The sequence below is a fragment of the Channa argus genome, chromosome 3 (genome assembly GCF_033026475.1).
Source record: "Channa argus isolate prfri chromosome 3, Channa argus male v1.0, whole genome shotgun sequence".
Classification (NCBI taxonomy): Eukaryota; Metazoa; Chordata; class Actinopteri; order Anabantiformes; family Channidae; genus Channa; species Channa argus.
Window position 1 is genome coordinate 20382446 of NC_090199.1, and position 27360 is coordinate 20409805.

The 27360-nt window shown below is 38.2% G+C and overlaps 1 protein-coding gene across 15 annotated transcripts; it reads left to right on the plus strand.

Annotated features, from left to right (window-relative positions):
• The first annotated feature begins 112 nt into the window (after nucleotides 1-112).
• On the plus strand, nucleotides 113-26725 carry micu3a (mitochondrial calcium uptake family, member 3a). 15 transcript variants are annotated; one of them, XM_067498570.1, is made up of 17 exons: nucleotides 115-460; nucleotides 3581-3728; nucleotides 4749-4780; nucleotides 5863-5941; nucleotides 8754-8801; nucleotides 9168-9218; nucleotides 11614-11696; nucleotides 12335-12406; nucleotides 14188-14229; nucleotides 16193-16288; nucleotides 20459-20473; nucleotides 21915-22009; nucleotides 22137-22308; nucleotides 23423-23531; nucleotides 23646-23803; nucleotides 24598-24700; nucleotides 25381-25472. In XM_067498570.1, exons 1-16 carry the CDS (start codon nucleotides 200-202, stop codon nucleotides 24664-24666), a joined length of 1530 nt encoding a protein of 509 aa, XP_067354671.1. In that variant the 5' UTR covers nucleotides 115-199; the 3' UTR covers nucleotides 24667-24700; nucleotides 25381-25472. The 15 variants fall into 15 exon arrangements, with proteins under 15 accessions (XP_067354685.1, XP_067354671.1, XP_067354674.1 ...); XM_067498569.1 differs by having other exon boundaries at nucleotides 117-460; nucleotides 24598-24662; nucleotides 25378-26725; XM_067498573.1 differs by lacking the exon at nucleotides 14188-14229 and having other exon boundaries at nucleotides 116-460; nucleotides 24598-24662; nucleotides 25378-26725.
• Nucleotides 26726-27360: the final 635 nt, after the last annotated feature.

Consider the following 27360-nt stretch of genomic DNA (forward strand, 5'->3'; position numbering starts at 1 on the left):
CTTGCCTTCATTCATGAAGTAATCAGTCTCGTTGACTCATTGAAGGATCAAATGCTCCGCTGTACGCCCCGAATGGGACTCAGCTTCAGCATCAACAGTGAGGGCGAACATCTCGCGATAAAAGTGGGGAAACGCGATAGTTCTGTGCTGCCTTGACGCATACCACAGCAGTACGGCGGCAGCAGCAGCAGCAGCAGAAATGGCCGTTTTCCGCAGAGTAGTAGCGCTGTCCGGAAAGCTAAACCTCTGGTCAGCGGCGAGAAACGAGTTTGTCGGTGGTCATACAGTCGACAGAGGAAGAGGACGGAGGAAGCTGGCAGCGGGACTGTGTCTTGCAGGGGGGGGCGCGGTGGCACTTTACTTCTGCAACGATACAGCAGGCGGCAGAGGCAGGAAGAGGATGGAGAGACAGAGCATCCGTTTACTGCCGTTTATGCCCACCGTGGCAGCCAAGGAGAAGGTAGGAGGCTGGCGGGAACTGAGGGTGGGGTTGGTATCGATAATGTGAAAGCGGCACTGCTGTAGTGACACGTAGCGACTCGGCAGGTCCACTGGCACAAACTGTGTTGCCCTCATTGTTGACATAAGGGCCTCCGTGCGGACAGCGGAGCGACTCAACGAAAAACTGAGGGAAAGGGTATTTTTACAGTTTTCACTAAGATTAGACCCACATGACCGGTTAGACTGGACTATGTTTGTTCCGTAGTTATGGCGTGGCGGACAGCTTATATTTATTCCTACAGGGCACATACTCTGTGGCTGTGTCACTCATTCCCATCACGCCCATTGGAAACATTTTGCTCACTCTTTGGCTGCAGGACGATGTGCGCGCGCATATGCGTAAGTGTCGCTCTCCGCTCGAGCTGGTGCTGAAATGACGCGACAGTCGCCCAGTTTGTGACAGTGCTACTCCGTAAAGTATAAGTTAATGTCTTGGATTCACTATTTAGTTCTCAAGGAGAAATGTCAGCACGAAAAAGTAGCCTTGAATCTGAATTCTTTTGAATTTCTGAAGTGTGGTACTAGTCAAACATTACTACATGGAAGATGAGTATTTATACAAAAACAACCACTGTTCCTCCCCTCCAGCTTCACACAGCACATATTCAGAAGTAACCACTGTTCTTCTCTGGTTAATCTCAGAGTCTTTATACTTACAAGTCCAGTAACTCTGGACCACTGCCAGTTCCCTGCAGAGCTGAAATGTTTGTTTTTTTGATTTTTTGATTAGTTTTTCTTATGTGAACGTAAACTGAAAGCCACCAGCCTTTTTGCTGTTTGCCATATTTTAGTGACCATTATTGAATAATAATCAGAACATTAATCAATGAGGACAGTTTGTTAAGTGTGATCTCACGAAAAATTAGCATTGCATGCAAACCACTCAATGTTAGCATGTTAATGGGGATAGCATGGGCACTTTGACTGGTCTGCAGACACATATGCAGCAATGTGTGATGCCCTGTGTGTTCTGACACCTGTTGATAATGGCCACAGTATTGAACATTACCACCTCCAGGTGGTAGAGTTTAGTGTATTCCTGTACCTGTGTGTATAGATGAAAACCCTTTGCTTTTGTTTTAGACTGTATAGCTGATTCAGAAAAAAACATTGTGGGAATACTGAACAATAGTACATACCAATTTTGACCCTGGAGTGTGGTAAACAAATGCTGTTCCTGCAATAATATGATATACATATATACAGGTTGTACATTTAATATTAGATCCTTTAAACTGTTGGTGCAGCAATGAGAGGAAACCAGTTTAGAAGCAGAAGCCCCATCTCATACCAAAACAAACAGACATGACAGATAGATAACACATTGAGTGGTTGGATGAGTGTTTGTCAGTGCACAATTCCAGTTGGGTTGGATGTAGATATTCGTCTCCAGGAGTATGTGCTTCTTCGTGTTTCTCTTTTCTTTTTGTCTTGTGTCTACCTTCCTGTATCTGTTGCTGTTGCATTATGCTCTCCTATCCTGTTGTTTTGCCTTTCTTTTTTATTTTTTTGATTTATAATATATTTGGTCATAGGATTTGAAGACACGCTGGAAAAAAGAACAAAGGTGCAGGGACACTTAAGTTCTATCAAGACAGCCATTTCAAAAGGTAACAAGAAAACCATACTGCCAAGAAATAAAAGTGGATCAGCTAAAGCAGAGACCTGGATTTAAGAGACCACTAGGGAACAGGCCTAAAGCAGTCCAGAGCATGAGGCGGACAGGAACAAACTTAATGTAGATTAGCAGATACCTTATAAAAGAGTCTATAATTTGAGGAAACATCAGATTTTGGGTTGCTTTTACACTATTATTTTCTGAAATCCAGTAGTTCTCTTCACCACCTGTAAAATTTGAAAACATATTGTGTAGTTTCTCTTTTTGAGGTCAGATCCAGTGTCTATGGTACAGTTTCATAGCACAACAGAGAAAACTGCTGCTTTCTGAAACTGTAAGATGCAAAACAATTAGCACAGGAAGACGGTGAATGGTGTTGCCAATCACTTTTTCATATACAAAGGCTGGTTGACATCTTCTGGGACCTTAGCTGGTTAAATTCCTGCATAATCCTGTAATTTTACTAAGATGAAGCAAAGTGCTGCAGCTGTGAATAGAGAACACTGGATTGCCTGAGGGGAAAACACCTGGAGCATCTGCATTGCAGACAGTATAACAAGACCAGGCAATAGGAAAAGGTGTATTACTGGTCACATAACATAGGATCACAGTGTACCGCACAGCAATTTCAAAAACTGCCCTCTATTCTTCTTTCTAGAAAGTAACATCAAATTTTTACTTCAAGTTGTGTTGTGGTGTAGCATGGTGTGCAAATCCTGATGCATTTGTAGAACTTCGTAAACTTTAGTTAATTAGTAATAGTCAAAACGTATGCTCTTAAACTTTACTTCAGTGCATTCTTTTAAAGCTGAGCACTCATCACCTATTCATGCCTTAAAAAATCCCCTTGGTGAAATCAGCATCAAAGCTTTATGAATGAATTTGTGTGCTCATTAGCATAGCTGAGCTGAGCAGTGCTGGGCCCTACAGCAAGAATGGTTTAAATTTGGAAACTTTTCTTTACACAGCTCTACATAGCACAGTCTGTTGATGTCACAGCTTTTCTACACAGCAGCTAATCAAGTTTAAGCCCTGGCTGTTACAGTGAGAGAGAGAGAGAGAGAGAGAGAGAGACAGAGATGCTAATCAAGTAGAACCTGATAACAAACTATTTGTGTGTGTGTTTTCATTCTCCTGCTATTGTACTGTGCCAGTGATTCAGAATGTGTTTATAATCTATTATAATAGATCTCCTCATTGTGGAGGTGAAAAAGCAGTGATGAGGTCATAAAGTTTAGAGTTTACTGTCTGCATGAAATGCACAGATCTGACCACGTACAAAACTGTCAGAAGTGAGGATATTATTTGTGCTAAATGTGATGGTTAATAATAAATATAAATGATAGCTTTTTATTATATTCATATAAATCTGGGTCCTTAAAATAGTTAGTAAAAAGACGTATAGGTGTAGCTCATCAAAAAGGCTCACAGTCAAAAAATGTTTTGTTGTTTTGTCTGCAGGCACGTCCATTTGACTTTGAGGATGGAGATGTGCACATGTCATCCCATGAGCATCGCTTCCGCATGTTCAGCTCTGTGGAGTATGAAGGGCAGGTGTACATGACTCCACAAAACTTCATTGAGTCAGTTACCATGAGTGAACCAAGAAGTATGTATGTTAGACTCCCAGATCTTTGTTGATACTTGTGTTCTAAAATCTTTGCCTGACACAGAATAAACAGGAAGTTTACTTATATTTCTGTATGTAGTGTCCATATTTGTAGACTAGCATTTTGTTGGAAATGTGTCCTTTACATTATTACATTTAATTAGTTTGTTACCCTCAGGTTGTTGTTTATTGAAAACATGTTTTAAAACATTCAAAATTCCCGTATTAACATATCTTTGTGGTTTCAGTCAGCCTGCTGCCAGTCGTAACAGATTAGGCCTGGGAAACCAGCCTCAAAGCAGATGGCATTACAGCTATTGTTTAGTCTGCGGTCAATACTAGTCAGACACTTGCACACACACACATACACACACACACACACACACACACACACACACACACACACACACACACACACACTCACTCCTTAGTTTCACCATGTTCCATTTGCTCACATCAACCATCTAAATATATGAAGTGGGCAATCAAATAGTTTTTTTACTTTAAGACATCTGGTTTAAAAATGTACTCAGAAGTTGAGATTATCACAAACACGTGTCTAAAAAAAGTTGCCATTCCCATCTTCAGTGGTTATGTGCTTGTGTTGCGTGCAAACTGTGCACCTGTATGTGTGTGTTTACATCCACCCCAGCTCTCTGACACATGATACAGCCGCACATAGCCTCTCAGCAGCCGACATCCTCTAATGCCCCCTTTGAAGTTGAATTAGATGAAGCTTGTTGTATAAAACAGTACAAAAGTAGTATGTGATTTTACGGGGACATTCTACGTACTACAAAGACAAGCATGGGGCACTTTAGACAGTACAAATGGGCCTGTGATGATGACAGTGTATATACAGTGAGTGTGTCTGTGTGTGTTGCTGTGTGTGTTGTGACTGTACCCAGCACATTAAGACCCATTTCTAGATCATACAGATGCTATCTGACTGAGCCCACCCAAACTCTCTTCTCCTCTTTCCCTTCTTTTTCTCTTCTCCTTTGTCTCATTCCCTGGCAGACAAGAGGCCCTGGAGGTCCCTGACCAAACAGGTGGGAGACACACTCTGAACGCTTCATTCTTCTGCCACTCCATGTTGCAGGCATCTGTTGCATATCGCAGACTTTGTATACACTGCAGTTTAGATCCACATTTTTCTAGAGATGTTGAGTTTCTTTATTTAAATGTCAGGTTTTACATTTAGTACTAGTGCATGAACTGTATTATTCAGAGTCAGCACACATGGGAGAAGGCTACATTTAAAGGACGTCTTCACGGATTTTAAACTTTCTTCTTTGGGTTGTAGTTTGAGTAGTAGATGTAAATGAATGAAATGAAACTTCTTTTTGACTTCACTATATTATTATATTATTATTAAATACTATTAAAATATTGGTACTGTACTTCTGGCTGACAAAAGCTTTCAGATGACATCACTTGAAAGAAAACCTTGAGTTCAGATTATGTCGTCTTGTTGCTCCCACTATGGAGTTTATAATCATAGTCAACCTGCTTTTCCAGAGCTCCCCTGCCTGACATCATCTGAACTTGTAATCCTAAAAAACTCATTTGAGTGATGTCATCCGGAGGAGTTTTTCAGCTAAAAGCAGATAAATATTTTAATATAAGGAAGTTACCCCAAACTTATGTCATAGAGAGTAAGTTGAAAATTGTCGCCCTTTAACACCAGATACTGTTCCAGGCCTGAAATCTACATTTCTTCAGTGGACCATAAAAATGTCTGTCCCCAGCAGAAACACTGGAAGACGCAAGGGAAGACAATATTGTTGCTGCAACAGAAATGAATCCTTAGTTTATTTATTCATAATACTGTGGCCTTTGAGAAAGCAGAGCAGTCCAGGTATATTCAGTGTTTTAAACAGTGGCTACAGAAATCATACCTTTTTACTAAATGTAACACATTACTCGCACAACTTCTTTATATGAACATTACAAACACTCTAAAGGTGTGTTCACATTATTGAAAAAAGCTTTTCACAGGCTCCATTGTTGCCTATGTTGTGTGCTTCACCAACTCTGCACACACGTGGTGAGCAGAATCAAGTTATGGAATTCTTTGATGGATCAGAGTTTTTTTAATTTTAACAGAGTATGTGTCTTTTTGTGTGTGTAGGAGCTGGAGAAGATACTGTCAGAAACCCCTCCAGTATGGAGAGGATCGTCCAAATTGTTCCGCAACCTGAGAGAACGAGGTCTAACAGAGCAAACTCACACACATACATAAAAAAAAAAATGTGGCAAAGGCACCTTGAGCACTTGTGCTCTTGTTAATACAAATACACACTTTAACCTATAAACTCTTTTAATTGTTATCAGAAAGAATAAGTAAAAGTCAGATAATAACAAGGTCAGTGAATATCAGTGAATTAGTATTGACTTTTTTTGCCAGAAAAGTTAAATTAGCTTTATACTCAATAATACCTGTATATGTAGATCAACGGTAATAAACTGTATGTACAGTTTAAATTTATAGTTCCTATACATTTTACAGCATACTCTCATGTGTTTGTATATTGGGCCTTACCTGAGGTGTGTGTTTCACTGTAGGTGTCTCTAATCCAGGATTGGGCACATACTGTCAGCCTGATTCCAGCCAAACAACCTGCTAAACAAATCTAAAAATAAACCTCTTCTCTCCTTCCTCTCCTCCCCTTCCCTTGTTGCATATGTGAGCAGGACAAATTCTGAACCACTAAAGAAAGAATGTCCCCCTAATTAAAGCATTTCTTCAAGATAGTGCAGCACAACGCAACACAAATTGTGACAATAACACAGACATAAACACATTTATGGAGATATTCAATAAAACGCAGCCTATGCGATGCATCCCCTTGCTTTTGTTTATCGCAGTAATGTTTTACCCCTTGTGCCTGTGTATACGTGTGTTTTACCAGTATACAGGGGGCTTTCCATCATTAAAATTGTTAGAAAATGAAAAAAGAGATGGAAGATGGAGAAAGATAAGTGTACTAATATAAGAGACACAAGGAGTGAAGAAGTGAAAACAAGGAATATAAGGAGTAGGGAGAGTAAAGGGAGAAATAAAAAAGAGCACAAGGACAGAGAAAAGAGAACGTTTGTAAACCTATCCTACATCTTTATAGTAGAAGGAGGATGCACAGTGCATGTCTATAAATCACTGGTGGCATACTGCCAAGACCACACACACACATACAGACACACACTGTCAGAATTTTGCAATACCTACAGTATGTATTCCAATTCTTTTATTACCTCAACCACACATTTGCACACTTATTACATTTAGTTAAAAGTGCTGATCCTTGTGAAAGTTGTGTAAATAAGCTGTATGTACAGTATGTGCATGAGTGTACTGTATGTGTGTGAAGTGTATGTGTGCGTGTGTGATAATGACATGACATGTTTTCGTCTTCGTGCCGTGAGCAGCGAGGACAACTAAAATACTTGGAAAGGCTTTGGATTTTTGAGAATGACAGAGATGTGTGTCAGACAATGGAATGCACAGTGTTGCCTGAACATCATTCACTCGTGTGTGTGTGTGTGTGTGTGTGTGTGTGTGTGTGGTGGTCTGTATAGTTTGTCAGCACTGGTTGGCAGAAGGTTACACACTATACCCTGGCACAGCAATTTTATTACATTGGTTTACAAGTACCTGAATTATTTACGACTGTGATGAATTTATGGTCAGGTGATAGTTGTACAACACTAGACATGACAGACATCGACAGCTTATGTTAACTTAGGTGTATTCGAAGTTGGGAATATTTGCTTGGTGTGGAGCTTTTGAAAACTTGTTTTTGGGACCAAAGTTGATTTTCTAAAAACACAACTGAAACCCGCACATGACAGGAATCCGATCAAGTGATAGTATCACTTATTATAAGGAAACATAAAAGTATATTTTAACCCCCTGACCAGTTGAGAAATTCAGGAGGGATTAACCAAGAAAACGCACTTTGTGAGGAGGAAGCAGTGCTGATTTTAATTTCAGTGACTTTGGGTCATAAGTCATTGCTGCTTTCTTTGGAAGCTTCTAACTTAACAGTGATTTGTTTAAAAGATATTGTGTAAGGAGAGATGTGATCGGGATATTGGAAGGGCATAAAAATGACAAACAAAATGTAACATAGATACAAATAAGATATTATTAAGAGTTGTAAGCAAATAAAGAAATATTTGAAAATGTAAAAACTGTTTTAAGGAAAATCAAAAGTACTATTTTTGTTTATATTGATATATGTTTCCTTTTGTATCTCTGCAAGTATGTGAGTGTAACCATACAGAATGTATTTTAGAAACCTAAGAAGTATTAGAGTGTATCTCCTGGTCTTTGCTGAGCTCTCGCTACATAAAGACAAGAGAATTCTGTTCCAAACCAGCTCCTCTACTCAAAGCAGTCAAGCATCAGGAAAACACAAGGCTCACACTGCTTCTGGCTGGTTTCATGTTCATTGTGTACTCACACACACACACACACACACACACACGAGAAAGCAGTCTCCCGTAACACTCAAGCGAGTCACCCTGAACTATCTGAATGATCAGACATAGAGCAAAAAAAGGGAGAGAGATGAGATGGAGCTGCAAAGATTCCTAAATGGGCCCGAGGCAAGAAAACCTCACCTCCTAAAACATTTTTCACTTGCTTATCCAAACACACACACACACACACACACACACACACACACACACACACCCCTGCCAGCCTCTGTCTTTACTTTGGACACTGAAGGTGCAGAAAAAGAAGCGGTGTGTGGGCAAATGGCTGTTGGCAGCTCAGCCTCAAGAAGACACATTTTAAGATGCTATCTCCATGAAAGGAAGGATTATGTGTGTTAGCGAGTGTGTCTGTGTGTGAGTGTGTGTGTCAGGAAGCCCACGGTCGGCCTTTGAACATCTGTAAACATTGTGTGTGTGTGTGTGTGTGTGTGTGTGTGTGTGTGTGTGTGTGTGTGTGTGTGTGTGTGTTCGCGCACATTGAATGTGACCTTTTAACACTTTATGTTTTCGTCTCATTACTAGGCATCATCTCATACACTGAATACCTGTTCCTGCTCTGCATCCTGACAAGTGAGTCGGCTCACTCTACACATCCTCCTGTCATTTAAACCTGTCTACCTCTTTACTATTATGTCTTGCTTTGACTTTCCCGTGTCAGTATACTATTCTAAGTTATCTAATGTAAAGAATATGAGCTACCCACAAGCCCACCCAGAACTAAAGAAGATGCAATTATGGCACAAATGCAGTGGTTTTCCCCTTCCCCCTGGGGTACACAGACACAGAAAAAAAGAGAAAAGCTCTACTTATCACCTGTCCAAACTTCAGTGTAGGCAAAAATGTAAAGGCTTGTTTGAAAAAATGGCTCTACTTATCAAGTAAAAGTATTTGTATTTGTCTTATGACTCTTTTTTTTTCAATCTTTTTTTTCATTAGAAAAAGCATTTCCAAAAAGAAAATGCAACGTGAAAGCTTCAGCACTGAAAGGTCCAACTTGAAACTTGAAAAAAGTATCAAATGGCATTTATTTTGAAAGTGTGTTTCCTGTCTGTGTGTGTCCACTGTAGGTAGACTTCACCACAAATCTATTCTACCACTTAAATGCTAATAATTTGAATAAGTGTCAAAATGCTTTAATTTTGAAGGTGTGTTTGTGTGTGTGTTTGTGTCTGGGTGTGTGTTTCCACTTTGTATTATGTAGGAGAAAAATACAGCTTGTGTAGACGCATTCTGAGGCTGATCACATGACCTGATTCAGCTATGTATTGTTACCATGGTAATGAGAGCTTTCGATCTGCTGAGTCACTCACATTTGCTGAAGACAGTTCATCAACAGCTCAGACTTTGCCTCGCAAAATGTGCAAAATGGGAAAATGTATTAGTCCTATTAACAAAAAAAAAAAAAAAAACGTGAGCAGCAGAAGGCTTCACCGAACATGGCGATATATATTTGTTTTGAAAATACTCAATAAAATGAAGACAGGGTGGCGTTTTTAAAACAGCCCCCAGTTGTAATTTGAGGAGAATTTTTGGACCTCCGTTATAATGGGCTCTGATGGGAGTTTCAGACGGCACTCTGGAACTGGCCAAATACTATAGGAGTTATATTTCCCAAAAGAACACAAAAATACCTACATTTTAATGTATATTTTGCTGAGGAAAGCTGAAAGTTAAAAAAGGAGAAAACAAGTTGGTAAAAGTTGAAGCTAGAAGGTATAGTGAGTGTGATGTCACCCACTCTAGCTCGGCCAACATTTTGCAATACACACTAATCGAAAAGTTGAAAATTCACCAAAAAGTACATCAAACTTAAATGATGCAAAAACTGTAAAAGATATTAAAAAGCAAAATACAAGGCTGGTAGCTGAAAGTCTTTTGATTTGCTTAAAGCTTGAATTGTCTCTCTAGGGTGAAGTATGCCCAACTGGTTAAATCTGAAAGAGGACAAAGAGGCGGGGGACTCCACAGCTCCTCTTAAGGAGTGTCTATATTCATTTGAATGAGAACAAATTGCTGAAAATCTGAAAGTATAAAAGTTTAAAAGATATTAAAAAGCTGCACTAAAACACACATTGGAAGAAGTAGAATAATAACAAATCTAATAAAGATTATAACATAATGCTTCAGCATTAAATAGTAAAGTGCCAGACAGACAGGTGTTGTAATGTTAACTTTTATTATATACCAGTACATACCTCATTTCCAAAAGTTAGGACACTGTGTAAAAGTTTAATTAAAAGAGACACAATGACTTGCAAATACTTTAAACATATATTTGGGTTTAAATAGTACAAAGAAATCATATTAAATGTTTAAACTGATAAATTTGATTATTTTGGGCAAGATCCTTTTGAATTTGATGCCCAGGAACACATTTCAAAATGCTTGAACAGGGGCAACAAAAGACTGGAAAAGTTGTGTAATGCTGAAAAGAACATCTGGTTGATTATTTCACAACCATTGTGGTTAATTGGCAACAGGTCAGTATTATGACTGGGTATAAAAAGAGCATCCCAGAGAAGCTGAGTCTTTTAGAAGTAAGAATGGGGTGAAGTTCACTAGTCTGTGAAAAAATGTTTGTCCAACGCCTTGAGAATAGCATTTCTCAGCATAAGCTTGCAAAGAATTTCATCATCTCTGGTACATAACATCTCTTCAACATTCAGAGAATCCAGCGGAATCTTTGTGCTCAATTGACAAGGCCAAAAACCACAACCAGTATGATTCTGCAATGGAAGTCACTGCATGGGCACGGAAAATCTGTCAAACCCCTTCTCAGTGAACACTTTGTTGCTGCATACACAAATTCAAGTTAAAACTCAACCATGCAAGCCCTCCTACTTTACAGCTCAAAGGTTCCTGGTTCAAATCCACCCCTGGTCTATGGCGTTTCTGTGTGGAGTTCATGTTCTCCCCGTGCTTGTGTGGATTATCTCTGGGTACCCTGTTTTATTTCCCACAGTCCAAAGACATCAATATTAGATTAATTGGTGACACTTCAAATTGTCCATTGGTGTGAATGTAAGCGTGAATTTTGTTTGTAAATGGCTCTTTGTGTTGCCCCCCAAACCCCCCAAAATGTTATTTTGTACTGTTTTACATTTTACACTAGCGGTAGTAGACGAATTGAGGGACAAGAAAAGGTTAATCTGTAGCAAATATACAGTATCTGCACTGGTATTTTTGAAATAAACCTGCAGTGCCCCAAAGGTTCATTTAACTATGAATACAGATTAACAGCAATGCTCTGTCACTGTTGATTTAACTCTTTTCTACTTATCCTATATACTGCTTTGTTTAATGTTATTTCTGGACATAAAACTGGCTATAACACTCACACATGCACACACTCACCTTATGTGCTTTCCTCTCTGTTCTCCAGAGCCCCATGCTGGCTTTAAGATTGCTTTCAATATGTTTGATGCAGACGGCAACCAGATGGTGGACAAGAGGGAGTTCTTGGTGGTGAGTCACTTAAAAAAAAAATCCATCCTCAACTGAATTATTGAATGTTAATTATAACATAATTTTTACTCACACTATGACAGAGTACGGTTGTTTAGGTTATATTCCAGAACGAAGGTAAAACTATGTTGTCTATGTATTATTCCCAGTAAGTTTAAGCTTAAGCCATCGTTTCAGGTTGAAAACTGTTTGTCATTTCTTTAGATTAAAAATCTATAAGAGCAACATATGTCTCATTATATTGCTGCATTGGAGGGGCAGATCAAACACAATAAAAACACTGCCGCAGGAAGGAAAGGATCAGAATCTCAGTGGAGGTATGAAGGAGTGGGATGGTGCATCAGCAGGGTAAGGTGGTAATGGTGGAAAACCCTGCAGGAGTGAGCAGGTGGGACTAAAAAAATAATTCACACATTCGGGGTTTGGCTATAGAAGGTGATTTTCTGCTCTCCTGAATGTAAACCTTACCAACATGGGATCCCTTTAGTCAAATGAAGGTCTTGTTTGATTTAAATAAGTCTTAAATGTACAACATCAGTCATAGTTGTCCGTTGTGAACCAAACTAAATGAGGAAATGACAATGAACTTTATGGACATTTGTACATCAGTGAAATCCTGATTCTTTATCCCATCACAGCTTCAGGAGATCTTCCGGAAGAAAAATGAGAAGAAAGGGAGAAAAGGAGACGCTGAGAAGTCAGCACAGTTGGTAAGAAAGTTGGTAACACAAGACCACGGTGTGGTATGTGAGGATGGATTTAAAAATTCTTACTAATTACCCTTAGTGCAGCAAACTAAAACATCCATGGTTTGTCTGTATGGACCTGCTGATATAGAAAAGTGTTTTTCAGCACCACTGATCAACTCTGGCCACCTCGCTTTACTAGCTGTTTCAGTATCAGCTTTTATTATTATAAATACAGGCTTGATGGTTAATTTTAAATACAGGCTTATAACCTGACAAAACATACACAATTGTCAAGGTTTGTGTATGAAAATGGACCCAAGTGTAAACACAGTGAGAGGGGTTGTGGTTATAAAAGGGAACTTCATTTTGAAACAGCATGTAAAAAGGAAGGAACAACAAATTTACTCAACTTAGGAAGGACTAGGCTGACAGAAAATAAACAATACATGAACTAAGGGAGCTAAACACGAAACTTTGACAATGGTACTTTAGGTATTAGAATCAGATCTCAGGATGTTTAAGCGGTATCAGTGAGATAAGGAACCCAAACGAGATTTATGGAGATACACCAGGGCTTGTGAAACCAAGTCGGAGTAGGAGTTTGAGTGCAAATACAAAACCCAGGTAATGGTGTGGGCAAGCCTGGCAAACCAAAGAAAGGGGGTGCGAGATCTAAACTGATTTATTACATAACACAGGATATCAAGAGAAGTTAAAATCACTCCTGAACTAAACACAAGACAGGGCCAGAACAACTTATGCAGCTAACTTGAATCTGGGCTAAGACAACTAAAGTTAACATAAGAAATGTGAAACAAATGTGAACAGGTTAATACAAAACCTGAAAAAGGTGGACTCTAACTGAGCAGATAATATACAAATGAATAATCTAAATAGTGTCACAAGACAGACAAGAAACTGAAACGTGCACACGAACAGAGCACGTCGGAAGTCGTTATGAAAAATAAGCCAGCTGACATCCAGGACAGATCAAGAACGGTTAATGCTAGCAAATTAAACAGTGCCTACAAGAAACACGGCAACTAAACCTTAGGCCAAAGGTAAACAGGCAACAGTGTCCAACTAACAAGAGTCAGGAGTCAAAATAACATGAGGCAGGCAGGAAGGTTGAGTGTTGCATCTGGGAGAAAACACGAGAATCTGGCAGGAAATTTTGGGGACAGCTGAGTCCAAATAGGCAGGGGAACAGGAATAAAACAATTTGGACCCGTAATGAGTGGTGAAGTTGGTGGAATGAAGTGGAAACAGGAAGTGGGGAAAGGGGCTCACACAATAAAAGCCCAGAACGGGAAGTGAAGCTAAAGGGCCAGCTCATGACAATAATAATGTTATGGCATATGACAAAGAAATGTTAAAGTTCCTTCTTAAATAAATAAATAAATAAAATACAGATACATATACATATAGAAAAAGATGTCCATGAGTGGACATCCTTTTGTATGTATGTATACAAAATACATATAATTGTGCAATGATGGAGTTGATACTTTTGTTGTTCAAAGAATGTGTTCTGGCAATGTAATCTTTACAGTTACAGCACAAAGTGAATATGATCAGTACCACAATGATCACACATGCAGAGTGTGTGTTATCCCCAAATGTAAATGTAGATGTGTTGATGATGACACATCCCTCGGCAGAGTGTATCCACAGCCTCCGTCCTTGCATGTACTAACATGTCTTTTACCTTCTCTCCTCTTCCTCCTCCTCTTCCTCCTCTCTGACTGCATGCTCTGTCCTCCTCTTTCTCTTCTTCGTGTCCTTCTATCTCTGTGTGTTAGAGTATGCAGCTGTATGGATATCAGGTTGCCCCCATGAACAGCGTATGTATCCTGAACCATAACCCACCTTTCTGCTCTCCTTTAGCTGGTGTAAAGATAGATAGAGGAGTGCAAAGTTGTTTTTTATTTACATTTATTTATTTATTTCTTATCCTTATTTTATCCTAAAAAAATATTATTTTGTTTTTGTTTCCAAACACATCATGGTTTTGATCTTTTCATTTGTTTCTTAGTGATTAAATGCATTTCTGAAAGGAGAATTTGCACAAAAAATGTATTACTGCAAGAGTTATATTGCAGAAAGTAGAAGAGATGCAGAGGATGATGAGAGTTAGTGATGGGGAGTATTAAACACACAGTAGGTTCATAGAAAGTTTCATTGCTCCAACAACATCCAGGTAATAAATGTCATTAAATCCAGATTCTGCAAATTTAAACAAATGTTTAGATTTCTCAGGTAGGTGCAAATGTCAGTTATATTGTAATACTTATCAGACTGTTTAATGTGCCTATCGCTCACTTTTGTGTCCAGACCTTGTCTTTAAAAAAAGTGTTAACTCTGACCCAGTGCACCTGATCCTCTGTTGTTAGCAAAACACACTTATAGACTGTTTGAATAAAATAATGAATGGATAGAAGAAGAGATGGCTAGAGAACGATTCAAAAAAAGGTCATCCATCTGTCAGGTCAGCTGATCAGTGATTGATGAAGGGACGATGCCAGAGGGTGGGGTGAATGGAGAGAGGGATGGCAATAGAGGGGTAATAGATTTAAGAGGTCAGGGGAGATGAACTTTCACAAAAAGCGAGTGATGTGATTTAGAATGACTTTAGACTGTCTAAAATTGTAAACACAATTAGACTCTGTCCATTTTAAACCATTTTAGGACATGTGCTGTTTGTTTGCCTGTTTTCCTGTTGGGAGAAGTTTGTTTGTACAAAGAGAGAAGGGGAGATCTTTTTTAGCTTTTCTATTGACTAAGTTGTGTTTTCCACATTTTATTATAAAAATAATCTAATATCGTATCTGCAATAAAATCGCTGTAATAAAAGGGCTATTAAATGCACATTCTGTTGATCACTTATTGATCACATAAAAGGCTGGAAATAACTATTAAATAAATAAATCCTGCCTAATCAAAATGGAAAAGGTAAGCTTTGCATGCTTTTAATGTTCAAATCCTTGTGCAGAAAAAATAACATTGGTACTTATCAGTATCTTAGTTTTTCTTTAAGTGCAATGACATTTATCGTATAAGTCTGTCCAGTAGTACTTAAGATTCGCTAATGTAGTTGGAGTAAAGTGTAGTACAAATGTCAGAAGTGTCCACTCACTGTAGCAATTCTGAGCGTTTGCGTTCATTTTTCACACACCCGGACACCCCTGTCCTGTCAGTGTTGTGATTGATAACTGCATTGTCACAGTGACATTAAGAGCAGTGCTGGGTCATGTTAAAATGGCTGCTGCCACATTCTCCCTAGAGAGAAAGACGAGGTGGGTGGTCAGGAGCTCAGCTCTGTATTCGGACAGCTTTTTTTTTTTTTTCTCTTTTTTTCTTTTTGTCACGTCAGTTTAACAAAGACAACCCTGTTGTATGGTGTAGGCTTCATAGATTGATTGAATATGCTATATGTTTATTCAAATGTAATTTAAATTATAATTGTCTTCAGCACAGCAGTAGAGTAATGAAACTTTGTATCTTTGGCGATAGTAGCCTTACAGCGGACATCTTTATTAGTAATCCATAGTGTTATGTTTACAATGCTACTTGGAAGCATACTTTTCTCTAAGTAATGTTCTTTGTTTTATCTGTCACGCACATCTTCAAAGTTTTTGTGTATAATCTGACCCTTCCTCCCTCTGTCACCATCTTCTTTGTTGCTAGCATGTTTTGTATGATCAGTGCTTCCTATAATTTTCTGATTGATTGGTTATTAGTACTAAAGATTACTTCTTGAGGTGGTTGTAGCGGAACTGACCCTGGCTTGCTTGACCGCTCCTACAGGTGCTAAAAAAAGAAAGTCAGGAGTTTGTGGCACGGAGTTACTGGGATGTTCTGAGGCGAAGCACCAGTCAAGTCCTCTTTTCTGACCTGGTGGAGGTACACAGACCTGCTATCTTCTGTCCCTGTATTGGTCAATTTTTCACTGCTTTCTGTTCCTCTTCCTCCTTCATTCTGATTTTGCTTGATACTGAGCACGTACCTATAAATATTTCCCAGCATTTCTTTGTTGTTCCACATTATTTTGTTTTTTACCACATTAATTTCTATTATTTACTCTTAACAGAGAGTAGATACTTGCTCCATTTGTTTCTGTTTGGATGAGCTCTGAAAAGATCTCCCTGCTGTACGCACAGTATTGCACATACCAAATACTGTATCTCTTCTAATATTTAAACACATGTATGGAAAGATCTCTTTGTTTTCTGACATGCTTTATAAATGAGATAATCAGAGCTTCCTCCAAATTGTCTTAATTTTTCCATCCTAACCTATTTTTATGTGTCAATCACTTATTTCTAAAGAATAAATATAACAAGGTCATTCTTGCTTTATATTTGTTCTTGTCATTATGAAAAAGGGAATCAGTCTTTGTGTTGGTGCAGTGTGCTGGTGTTACAGTATTGGTCCATTCATGTTATTTAGATATTTAGATAATTAGTAAATATTTTAATTTAACAACTTGTTCTGCTTCTTACTTCAGTCATTCAATCTCTTCACTCTGCTTCTGTATGTGTATCTGTGCCCCGTTATCTTTGAAGTGTTGTGGCTAGTGGTGTAGCTCTGCTGTCAAATCATTCTCTGTTTACACCACAACATACTGTATATACAGAGCTTGTACACAGGGTATTGATAAGAAGGCTGCCCTCAGAGCACATAAAAATGCAAATCATGTATAGTGTTAAATGAATCAAGTGGAATTTATGACTAATTCTGAGAACAGTAGTCATTCATTGAATGAAAAGGGCCATAAGTTAAAATCAGTTCATAAGGCATCAAGACATTAACACAAAATGGTGACCTGAAATACATGCCACTGATGCCTTCAAACAGATTTTCAAAACTTCTTCTTTCATGACTGGACATCGTTATTATTATTTATCCCAAAATACATTACAATACAGTAGAATACAACAAAAAAAAAAACATGCTTGCTATGCTAGCTGATCTGTTATAAGTACATGTAGGGGGATCCGCAAATTAAAATGTTCACATGGTGACGGCACTTGATGTAAAGTTAAGAGGATCAATGAAGTTTTAAAAATGATAATACTGACACTACTGCAAATATCATGACAATTCTTCCAGTAATTACACAGATTTCACCAAAATAAACTCATGATCATGGAGGAATGGTCAGTAGGTGACTCTGGGCCTATGATTGTATATATAATTAGGTAGAAATACACAGGTCTACAGGACAATAGTTCAACTTTTCAAGCAATTGTTGCTTTATAGAAATTTCACAGAAATTTAAACCTAGTTATTGTTTTGTGCCACTTAAATTGTCGTTCCAATCTGTCTAACATGGGGTGAAGGTGTAGTTAGTGATTAATAACAGCTAACACAGTGTGAGCAGGTTTGTTGACTAATGACAGGCTGTGCGCTGTGGTGGCAGCGGAAGCTGAGGTGGAGGTAATGACAGTGGAGCATAGACGGGCTGACCTTGTATTTACACTGCAGCCTTTCATCTGTAGGGATGTTAGACGGACAGTGCAGACGAATCAGAAGGAGGGGGGCGGTGATAATACAAAAACAGGGACATTGAAAGTTTGAGAGACTTAAATATGTGAAATGAATTTTAACTAAAATATGACAAGGGATGACAGAAGCAGAGAGAGATGAAAAGAAAGGCTCTAACAAATGTGTTTGAATCTGATAACCGGAAAACATGAGGGTAAAGGAAAAAAGGGAAGAGATAAAATCAAACAGCAAAACAGGTGAGTGAGTCCCAAAGAAGATGACACAGGTCAGAAGAGAGAACAAATGTTGAGGAACAAAGTGGGTGGGGAGAAGAGGGGTTCGGGAAGCACATTTAGGGGAAAGAAAGGGAGCAAGTTGTATTTAAAGAAAGATGTGTTTACTCAACAGATTAGTCACCATTATACCTCTTTGCTTTTGTCTGGAGAAGGAGGGACTGACTGACAGGGAAGAGCAAATCACCTCTATGTTTGCCAGCTGAAGGAGGTACTGACGGGTAGGAGAAAGGATATCAGAGTAATCAGAGCAGGGGCAGGATAAAAAGGGAAATAGTGATAAGAAATGGAAAAAAAGTGGACAAGACAAAGAGGATGGCAGATAAAAGCAGGAGGGATGTGCAGGGAGAAAGATGAACTGGTCATGGGAAGGGAAAGGAGGGTTAGGTGTTTTTAACCGGGAAGGTGTGACTGACTGACACTGACTGACTTGACTAAAGAGCTACAATGAGCTCTACCTCCAAGATATTGCTCACACATATAAAGTGGGTGAGGAAGACCATTTAGTGTTTACATCAGTAATTACTATTTTTACCTTCAGCTTTATGATCAAAGCCGGGTAAACTCATGCATGCATACACGTAGATGGATAAATACACATACATGCATACACCAGGTGTTGGCTCGTGCCTTGTGGGCGAGGTAACCATTACATCTTCATGGGGATGATGAACTCACACAGATGCTGCGACACTTCCAGGAATGATAAGCCTCAGGTATTACGTCTACCTGAGGTTAAACTCCTTAAAGGACCAGTTTATACCAGTAATTGTAATTGCACCAATGGAAAAGGGGAAAAATGAATAAAACTGCACTGACAGTAATTTTGAAGTTGCGTTTGGTGAGATACACTTCCCAGAGCACTAGCAGAGCTTTTTTTGGGGTTTCATGCAACTCATCTGTTTTGGTTGCACCGTCCTTGTTTCCAGCCACTACATGCAACTGTTATTGGTGATAAAGCTCAGATAAACCCATTGTACATCGAATGTCCAGCAGCAAGCAGCAGACAGACATTCTTAATACCTGGCTGGTGAACACTGCAACATTTTGAAAGTTGTAGAAGAATTGGTGCAGAACAAACATTTACATTTGCCACCAGTCCTGAGGTATAACTCAAGATATACTTTAACATATTTATCATAACAACAATATATGGATGACTAATATGTCAGTGTTGAGTTTATGGCCAGTTCTGCTGCACCAAAGTGGCCAGACAAATTACATTTCAGATAAATTTAATTTTAATCTTTCTTACCTTCCTAAAATAATATAAAAATAATAAAAAAAAGTATCTACCATTTAGCGCAAGCTTCTGGCTTGCTCTATTATTACCTTATAGTTTTACCTGTAGTTTAGACAATGAATAAACCTTTCTGGAGCATTTAGAAGTGATTAGGCATGTACCAGATTAAGATAAACTATTACTGTCTTGCGTAAAACAGTAAAAAAGTTAGAGAAAAGTTAAATGAAGAGAGGGCAAATCCATATAGGAGGGAAGAGAGGGAGAGCAACACCACCTGGATTGGGTCTAGATGTATGAACAGCTCATGTGTCATAAAGACTTAAGTCATGAGTCAGTTACAGGATAAAAGAGCAAAAACATTTATGTCCTGTTTGTCCGTAATCAGAGGCTTAATGAAAAATAAAACCTAAAATAAGTGAGACACTGAAAACAAGACACTAAAATGTCTGTAAAGTCTGTAATTGTTTCAGTTTGTCTGTGTTTACATGAAGGAGAGCTTCTTTTGTCCATAATCAAAGACTGAAAGAGTAGACTGCAATGTAAATCAGAAACAGACAGCTGGGAGTCACTCTGACACTGGTGGTCCTAGAACAGGGTTTACTTTTAATATTTATTTCCCAGAAGATACTTTATCCTGTGAGTTTACCAATTTGCAATCATTACAGTGAGATGTACTGGGGGATATATGTTTGGAATTTGCTCAGTGCCTTTATCTACATCCGACTGTAGAGAATATCACTAGTCTGCAGCCATAATTCTCAACTCATAGACCCATAATCTGATTTGGCTAACTATTTTGAATGCTTACATAATGGACTTTTGCCACCAGTATTTTTGGTCTACTAATCATCTTTCCCAGTTTTTCTCCTCCAAATCATGTTTTATCTACATTATTATCCGTGCAACCTGGTCATATTTATTTGCTCTTTCCTGAAATGACACTGTAACAACAAAAACTACAACTTAATTTAATCAAACCCTTCTTTCTGTCTTTCATAAACCTGTGCCAACCTTTTTGGCATTTCCTTCTCGTCCCACATCGGATTTTAGGATTTTACTCTTGAGGTAGAACCACGAATAGCATCATGATGACGATGATGGTTATGATGATGATGGAAATGACATAAATGCTTTTCCTCCTCAGAAGGGCATGAGATTTTTTCCCAGTCTGCATATCCCTAAGCATGGTCATGGATTGGACAAGGGTTGACAGTGGGGCATGGCAGGGAGTGAGAGGAAAAAAATAACTCTGTCTGTCCTGATGCTGGCTGAGGAGAGTTTTTTTTTTTTTTTTTGCAACTGCTCAAAAGCACAGTCACCTTTTTCTGACAAATATGTGTTATTGAGCATAAACTAAAGCAAATCTTCAAAGCAAAAACGTGCATTATTTCACAAAGGCTCATAACACATATGCATGTCATCCTGTTTTTGTAAGAAATAAGAGTGTCAATCAGCTGATTGAAGCCTGTTCAGTTGGTTTTAAAGGAACAGGAACTGAGTTAGCAATCACTTACAAAGCCTGTAAGGAAGACTGAAAGATATGTAAACACAGAGTATAGAAAAATATAATAAAGTGTAGAGCAATTGCAATGATGCACCTGTGATTTTCATCCCCTGATGGAAAAAGGTCAGCTGACCTTTGCTATATTTGTGCTTATTTGGGATTTTGTTCCATGTTGCTGTTTGAGATTTGATGTTTCAGTGTGTCAATGTGGCATCTACAGAAAAATGCATGGTGGCATATTGGGTCTGTGTGTTTGTCACCTCAATGTATTTGTCTTGTCCTTCATTGTTCTTCCATGCACCTTGTTTAATTCTCCGTCTTCTTTCATCTCTTCTATTGCTCTGTGTCATTTATTTTCTGGCACATTGTGCTCCTCTGAACAGTCTTCCTGACCTTGATGAATATAGGCATGACTCTGTTTTTCATTTTGCCTCTGTTTCTCTGTACATTTGCTGCTACATGAGCACTCCTTGTGTCTTAACCAGTCTCTATCGGTCTTTCATGCTGCTACAGAAACACTCCTCACCAGTCTAGGCAGCAAGGACAAAGCTTTGACTTTCTTTATCTAGTCTCTTCTAAAGCAAAGATGTGCATGATCTTAGCTGTTCATCTTCATTTTTCTGCACATATCTTACTGAAAACTTTGACAGGAACATGCTTCCACCATGTTTAACCAATGTTCTGTTTTTATACAAAATTCATGCTTTCAGACATTGAACTTAAAGGTGGTAGCTGCCTAGACTGGTATGTTGATGTCATGATGGCCGCTGACTGTTTGTCTGAGTTGATTCATTGGACTGAAAATTTGATTTTGCATATCCTGTGCACACTGTGCACACAGGCAGCAGAAACCTGCTTCCTGCAAGCCTGGCACGAGGGTCGCCGTGTCCAATTTATGATGGACTCCTGCCACTGTTTTATCTCCAACCACAAGGCTTGACTTTTGTCATTGTATTACTCATTTGGTCTCTCTCCCATTCCTCCTTCTCGGATGATTCATAGCGGGCAGATGAGAGTATTACTATTGACACCACCCTACTGGTCCATTTCTTTGGGAAGAAAGGGAAGGCAGAGCTTACATTTGATGACTTCTACAGGTACTCAAAACACTCAATGGACAGCATTAAATGTTTGTTCTTAACACTTTCAAAATAATGCCATGCTACTTTCGATAAACCTTTGATTACAAGTTTCATGTTCTTTCCCTTCCTTTCTGCTCTCTAGGTTCATGGATAACTTGCAGACTGAGGTGTTGGAAATTGAGTTTTTGACCTACTCTAAAGGAATGACCACCATCAGTGAAGAAGACTTTGCTAAAATCCTGCTACGTTTCACCAATGTGGACAACATTAGTGCCTACTTGGAGAATGTCCGCCAATGCATACCTGATGAAAAGGTATGGTACTCTGCAGTAACACAGCACAGCACATGTCCAAAACATGGACAGTTTCAGTAAGCTGAAGCAAAATATGTGGGGAAAAATACCTAAGCCTTGAAGGGTACTTGATAGTAAAATGTGTAACATTAAAATTTTACCATACAGGAAATGGACAGGAAATGACTAGAAGACAATATCTCTCCATCTGTTTGATTTTGTGTTCTTTCTCTTAGGGTGATTTTGCTTTTGTTAGAAATTTCCCACCACTGTCTCTCCCTGAGGCTGTTGTGGCTCATCACACTTCAGCGCTCCACTGCTTCACTTAACCACACAAAAACACTTGACAACACTCACGCAAGGAGATCTATCTATCTATCTATCTATCTATCTATCTATCTATCTATCTATCTATCTATCTATCTATCTATCTATCTATCTATCTATCTATCTATCTATCTATCTATCCATTGTTCTTATGCTACTCAACTCTATTTCTGTCCCTCCCTTCTTTCCCTTTCATGCTGTGGAAGAACCAGGAGGTTGGTCTTTGCCTTGCACAGTACAGAACCTGCAGTTATATTCACTCTTTTCTGCATTTTACTTTGGTCACCATCATCTTTACTGGTTTACAACAAAGAGCATGTGTTGGTTTCCTCAACCATTTTAAACTTGTGTCACCTTTTTATCAAAAGCACAATATTGTTATATAAAGGACATCATCTTCAGGTCTGGCTTCATTGTCACAAGATCCACGTTTACAATCACATGCACTCTGCCAGCTACATGTTGAATGGCTTCAGCACTATTACTGTGTAAAGCTACATTTGGACAATGAAGAACTGCAGGATGTTTAAAACTTCTATTTTGTGTACACACAAGACTATCATTATTGACCTCTTAAAGCATTAATAGGTCTATATCTCTTTGTTATGAGGTGTTTTAATTTCTTGATTAGTTAATATGTCAAAACTTGCAGTATCAAAACCTGTCAAGGTGCCTTTGGAGCGTTGTGCTGAAACACTCACTGTCACTGTCTCTCTTAAGAATATCATTCTCATTCATACTTTTCCCTTTAGTTAATTTCTGGGCTCGCAAGAGATTTATTGCTTCACAATTTTTTCTGGTGTTTCAGGGAATCACCTTTGATGAATTCAGATCCTTCTTCCAGTTTCTCAACAATCTTGAGGACTTTGCCATTGCCATGCAGATGTACAATTTTGCTGCTCGCTCCATTGGACAAGGTAAGACGAGAGCAATGGGAACTAGAGCTACATATGCAGCGACCTTCCTTCTATCTTGGTGTGCAACACGTATAGCCTAAACCCACAAAAAGAAGTTACTTTGTCTCCTGCCAGATGAGTTTGCGAGAGCAGTGTATGTAGCCACTGGGCTGAAGCTAACGCGTCACCTTGTAAACACCATCTTCAAGATCTTTGATGTAGATCACGATGACCAGCTCTCCTACAAGGAGTTCATTGGCATCATGAAGGACCGGCTTCACAGGGGAGCCAGGGTGAGGAAAACACTGGCACATCTCTTCATCTACTTGAAAACAAACATACATACATGTTGGAGCTAATAACTATGTGTAAAACACATCTGCATACAGCAAACCTGGATTAATGCTGCAATCATATGCATTTTTTGAATAAACAGATTTATTAAAATAAGATCCATTCATTTAAATTACAAGCACTAAATAATCTGTAAGGAAAAACCTACAGTGATGTGGAAGAGATGTAAAACACATTGAATGGCAGAATTTTTGGGGAGCTTTTCTGGAGTTTTAGTCTAGTAACAATTTTAGTGAATTGCCTGAATTGATGGAAAAAGACCATATGAACTGGGAGTCACAATCAAAAAAAAAAAAAAAAAATTGCACGGTTTTGTTTTCAAGGAGGTATACTGCCCTCTAGTGCTGTGTTTGATGCAACACAGGGGCTGAAGGACTTAAAGAAGTGAAACAAATACATGATGGCAGGTAGCCCCATTGGTATATTTTGCCTAATATGCACCAAACATCACTAACGTTGTCAACTGTGAACAGAGAATTTGTTTCAGGGGCCTCCTTGGTTATTTACAATGTTCCCTCTTTCCATCTCCTTTTTTTCATTTTGCTGGCACCTGAATTTCTACATTTCACAACACTCATTGTCCCTAAACCCACAACTTTATCTCGTTTCCCCTCTGTTTCCCCCCTCTCTATTTGTCTCTACATCTTCCTTGCCTCCTACGTCTCCATATATATTTTTTTCTTAACACTTCTCTCTTTTTATCTGTCAATATGTCTATCTACTGACCTCTTAGGGCTATAAAGCTGTGGAACGTGCCACCTCTTTTAAATCATGTCTGAAGAAGGAGCTAGCGAGCAGATAAGTATCCCTCCCTATCAACAACAGCGAAGAATGATGTGGATTTACCTTTTTTCTTGATTTTGTGGATGCAATAACAGTAACAGCCACAATTATACTAAGGACCTTATTACCCATTGACACCATCACTTAGTCTTGCGCAAATACTTAAATAAAAGGGGCATTATGACTTTTAACTTCTCCACCATGTCTCACTCACCTAATCTTCTTCAATCAGTGTCTTTACTCACTACCTGGTAACAGCATTGGTCCATATAAGTTAGGACATATGGCAACACCATTATTACAGCACAGTAATGTTTTTTTGATATAGAATGTTTCCAATCTTTCATAATATAAACATTAAGAATACCCACCTTTACGATTGCCATAAGTTCTTCTTGCCAAAAAAGCTAGAAGAACTACAATGGTACTACTGAGTATACAGAGTTGCAACAGTGGGTTTCTAAATAACTCTATTTTGGAGAATCCACAGTGTGACAAAGCTCAACATTACAATGAACTCTTAAAATCTTGTCACCTTAACATAAACACTTTAATGCATTTATCCATTCAACATTCAAAAAAAGGATTAAACAAAGGAATTACAATACAAAACATACCTTGTGAGTTGAATATTTTATTTATCACAATACCTTTAGTATAATTAGTGCAGTCACAGAAAACTGATTCAGGACTTGAAGTATGATTGTGCCTCTATTCTTTCTGTGTTCACCAGGTGAAGGGCCGACATGACAACTCCTTCTCCAGCTGTGTTCACTCTGAGGACAAAAGAACAGTACAGGAGCTCCCACCAGAAGATACAAGGAGAAGCCTTATATGAAGACACAGACAGAAGGCAGGAAAAAATCTAAAGAAAGATTAATGAACAAGTCTGGTGATGGAATAATCTGGGTTAAATTGAATTTTAACTTCAGGGATCTGAGTTAACAATATTGTGTTTTCAAAGACAGACAGCACTGGACCTGCAAAGCAGAAAATAACTCAACAAGCATGCCTGCACACTGCTGATTGATGCTGTCTATGATCATTGTGAGCAACAACCACATTCCTTTTTATGCCTCCTTTTTTGTCACTAGTGTTAATCTGATGCCAGTCAACCCAAGTATGATTTACAGTGTATGATGACAAAATTTTACAGGATTGTAATGAAGCATTATTACTGTTTATAAATATTATTTTAAAAATAAGCTGCACAAATGTTGAAATTAGCTTACCTCTTCTGAATAGTCCACAATCCAAGTTAAAATAATACATCCAAACGTTTTCATTTTACTAAATAAATAAAAAAAACAAAAACAAAATATATATATATATATATATATATAATAATAAAAAACGTTATGCAAATGTGTGCATTTGTTTTGTACAAAGTTTTACCACTTGGAATTATCTGCTTTTTAAAAGGAAAAATAATTTGTTGAACATTTGCACTACAAATCTTAACAACTGAAAGAGCACAACAATGAAGAATCAAACAATTTTCCTATTTTCATTAATCTCAGACTTTTATTTGATCACATCTACTTTGTAAAGGGTTTGGCTTTAAATGTATGACAAAACTATCCATATATTTGGGTGGAATTTCCAAATTGTTAATGCTTGAATCATTGATGTCTTAACCTGTTTAGTGTTGGAGAGTTGTATGTATGATATATGTCTACATGGATGCCTTTTATCAATTCCCTTTGTTAGCTAAAAATGTTACATAGCAAAACCAGACTTTTCCAACAATTATTTCAGCACTATGTAGCTTATAGTAGCAGAACTGCAAAACGTGCAATTACTCTATTATATGATATTTCATATCACCCAATATTTAATTTTGTAACATATTATTAAGCCAATTTTTTTAACGTATTTTTGAATTCAGGTGTCTTGATGTGAAATATGCAGTATAACTTGAAGATACTGAAATGAAGAAATTAGACTATGTGTTATGGAATGGTGGAATTTTGCCAAATTATTTCTCATAATGTAAGTTATTCTTATCGTGTTCAATAATGCGTGTACGCAAATCTGGGGAATGGCTTTCAACAAGTGAATAAATTACTTTATGAAGACGTTCAAAATCCGTGGTTTTCAATAAGCTTCTGCAAAAGAACACTTGACTAAGACAGACTATCACACCTCCATTTAGAATGTACAGAAAGCTAATGTGAATTCAGTGCTACCACGTAACATAACGCCAAACACGTTTCTAGAAAAGCTTTTCTTCGATGTTTAGAGCTAAACTAAGTTTAAACGTTTAGTTTAGAGCACTTCCTTTGCGTATAATCTAAATCAATTAACGCTTGAATCAAATAATAGATCCAACAACTCCCCCCGAAAGTCGAATGGGACCTTAAACGGATCTGGTGTCGTAGTGGTAAACGGAACTACTTCATTGCCGGTTTTCTCTCCGGAATATTAAAAACGACGTGCCGTCCGTCACGTATTGCCAATTAAATTACGACTAACGCTATTTTTGATAAGTTTAAATGCGTCGAGTTTAAATGCGTCTAGCATCGTCCCCCTAGTAATTTCCAAGCAGAGTTATACGTTCTTTTGTTATAAAGTTGTGAAACATCTTAATGGGTGAAACGCAGGACTCCGAGACTCTTCGCAAAGCATTGTGGGTAAGGAAAGAAAATCTGTTAATTGTTTAAAAAAAAAAAAAAACGGCTATATTAGTAATATAAAGTTCTGATTTGATTTG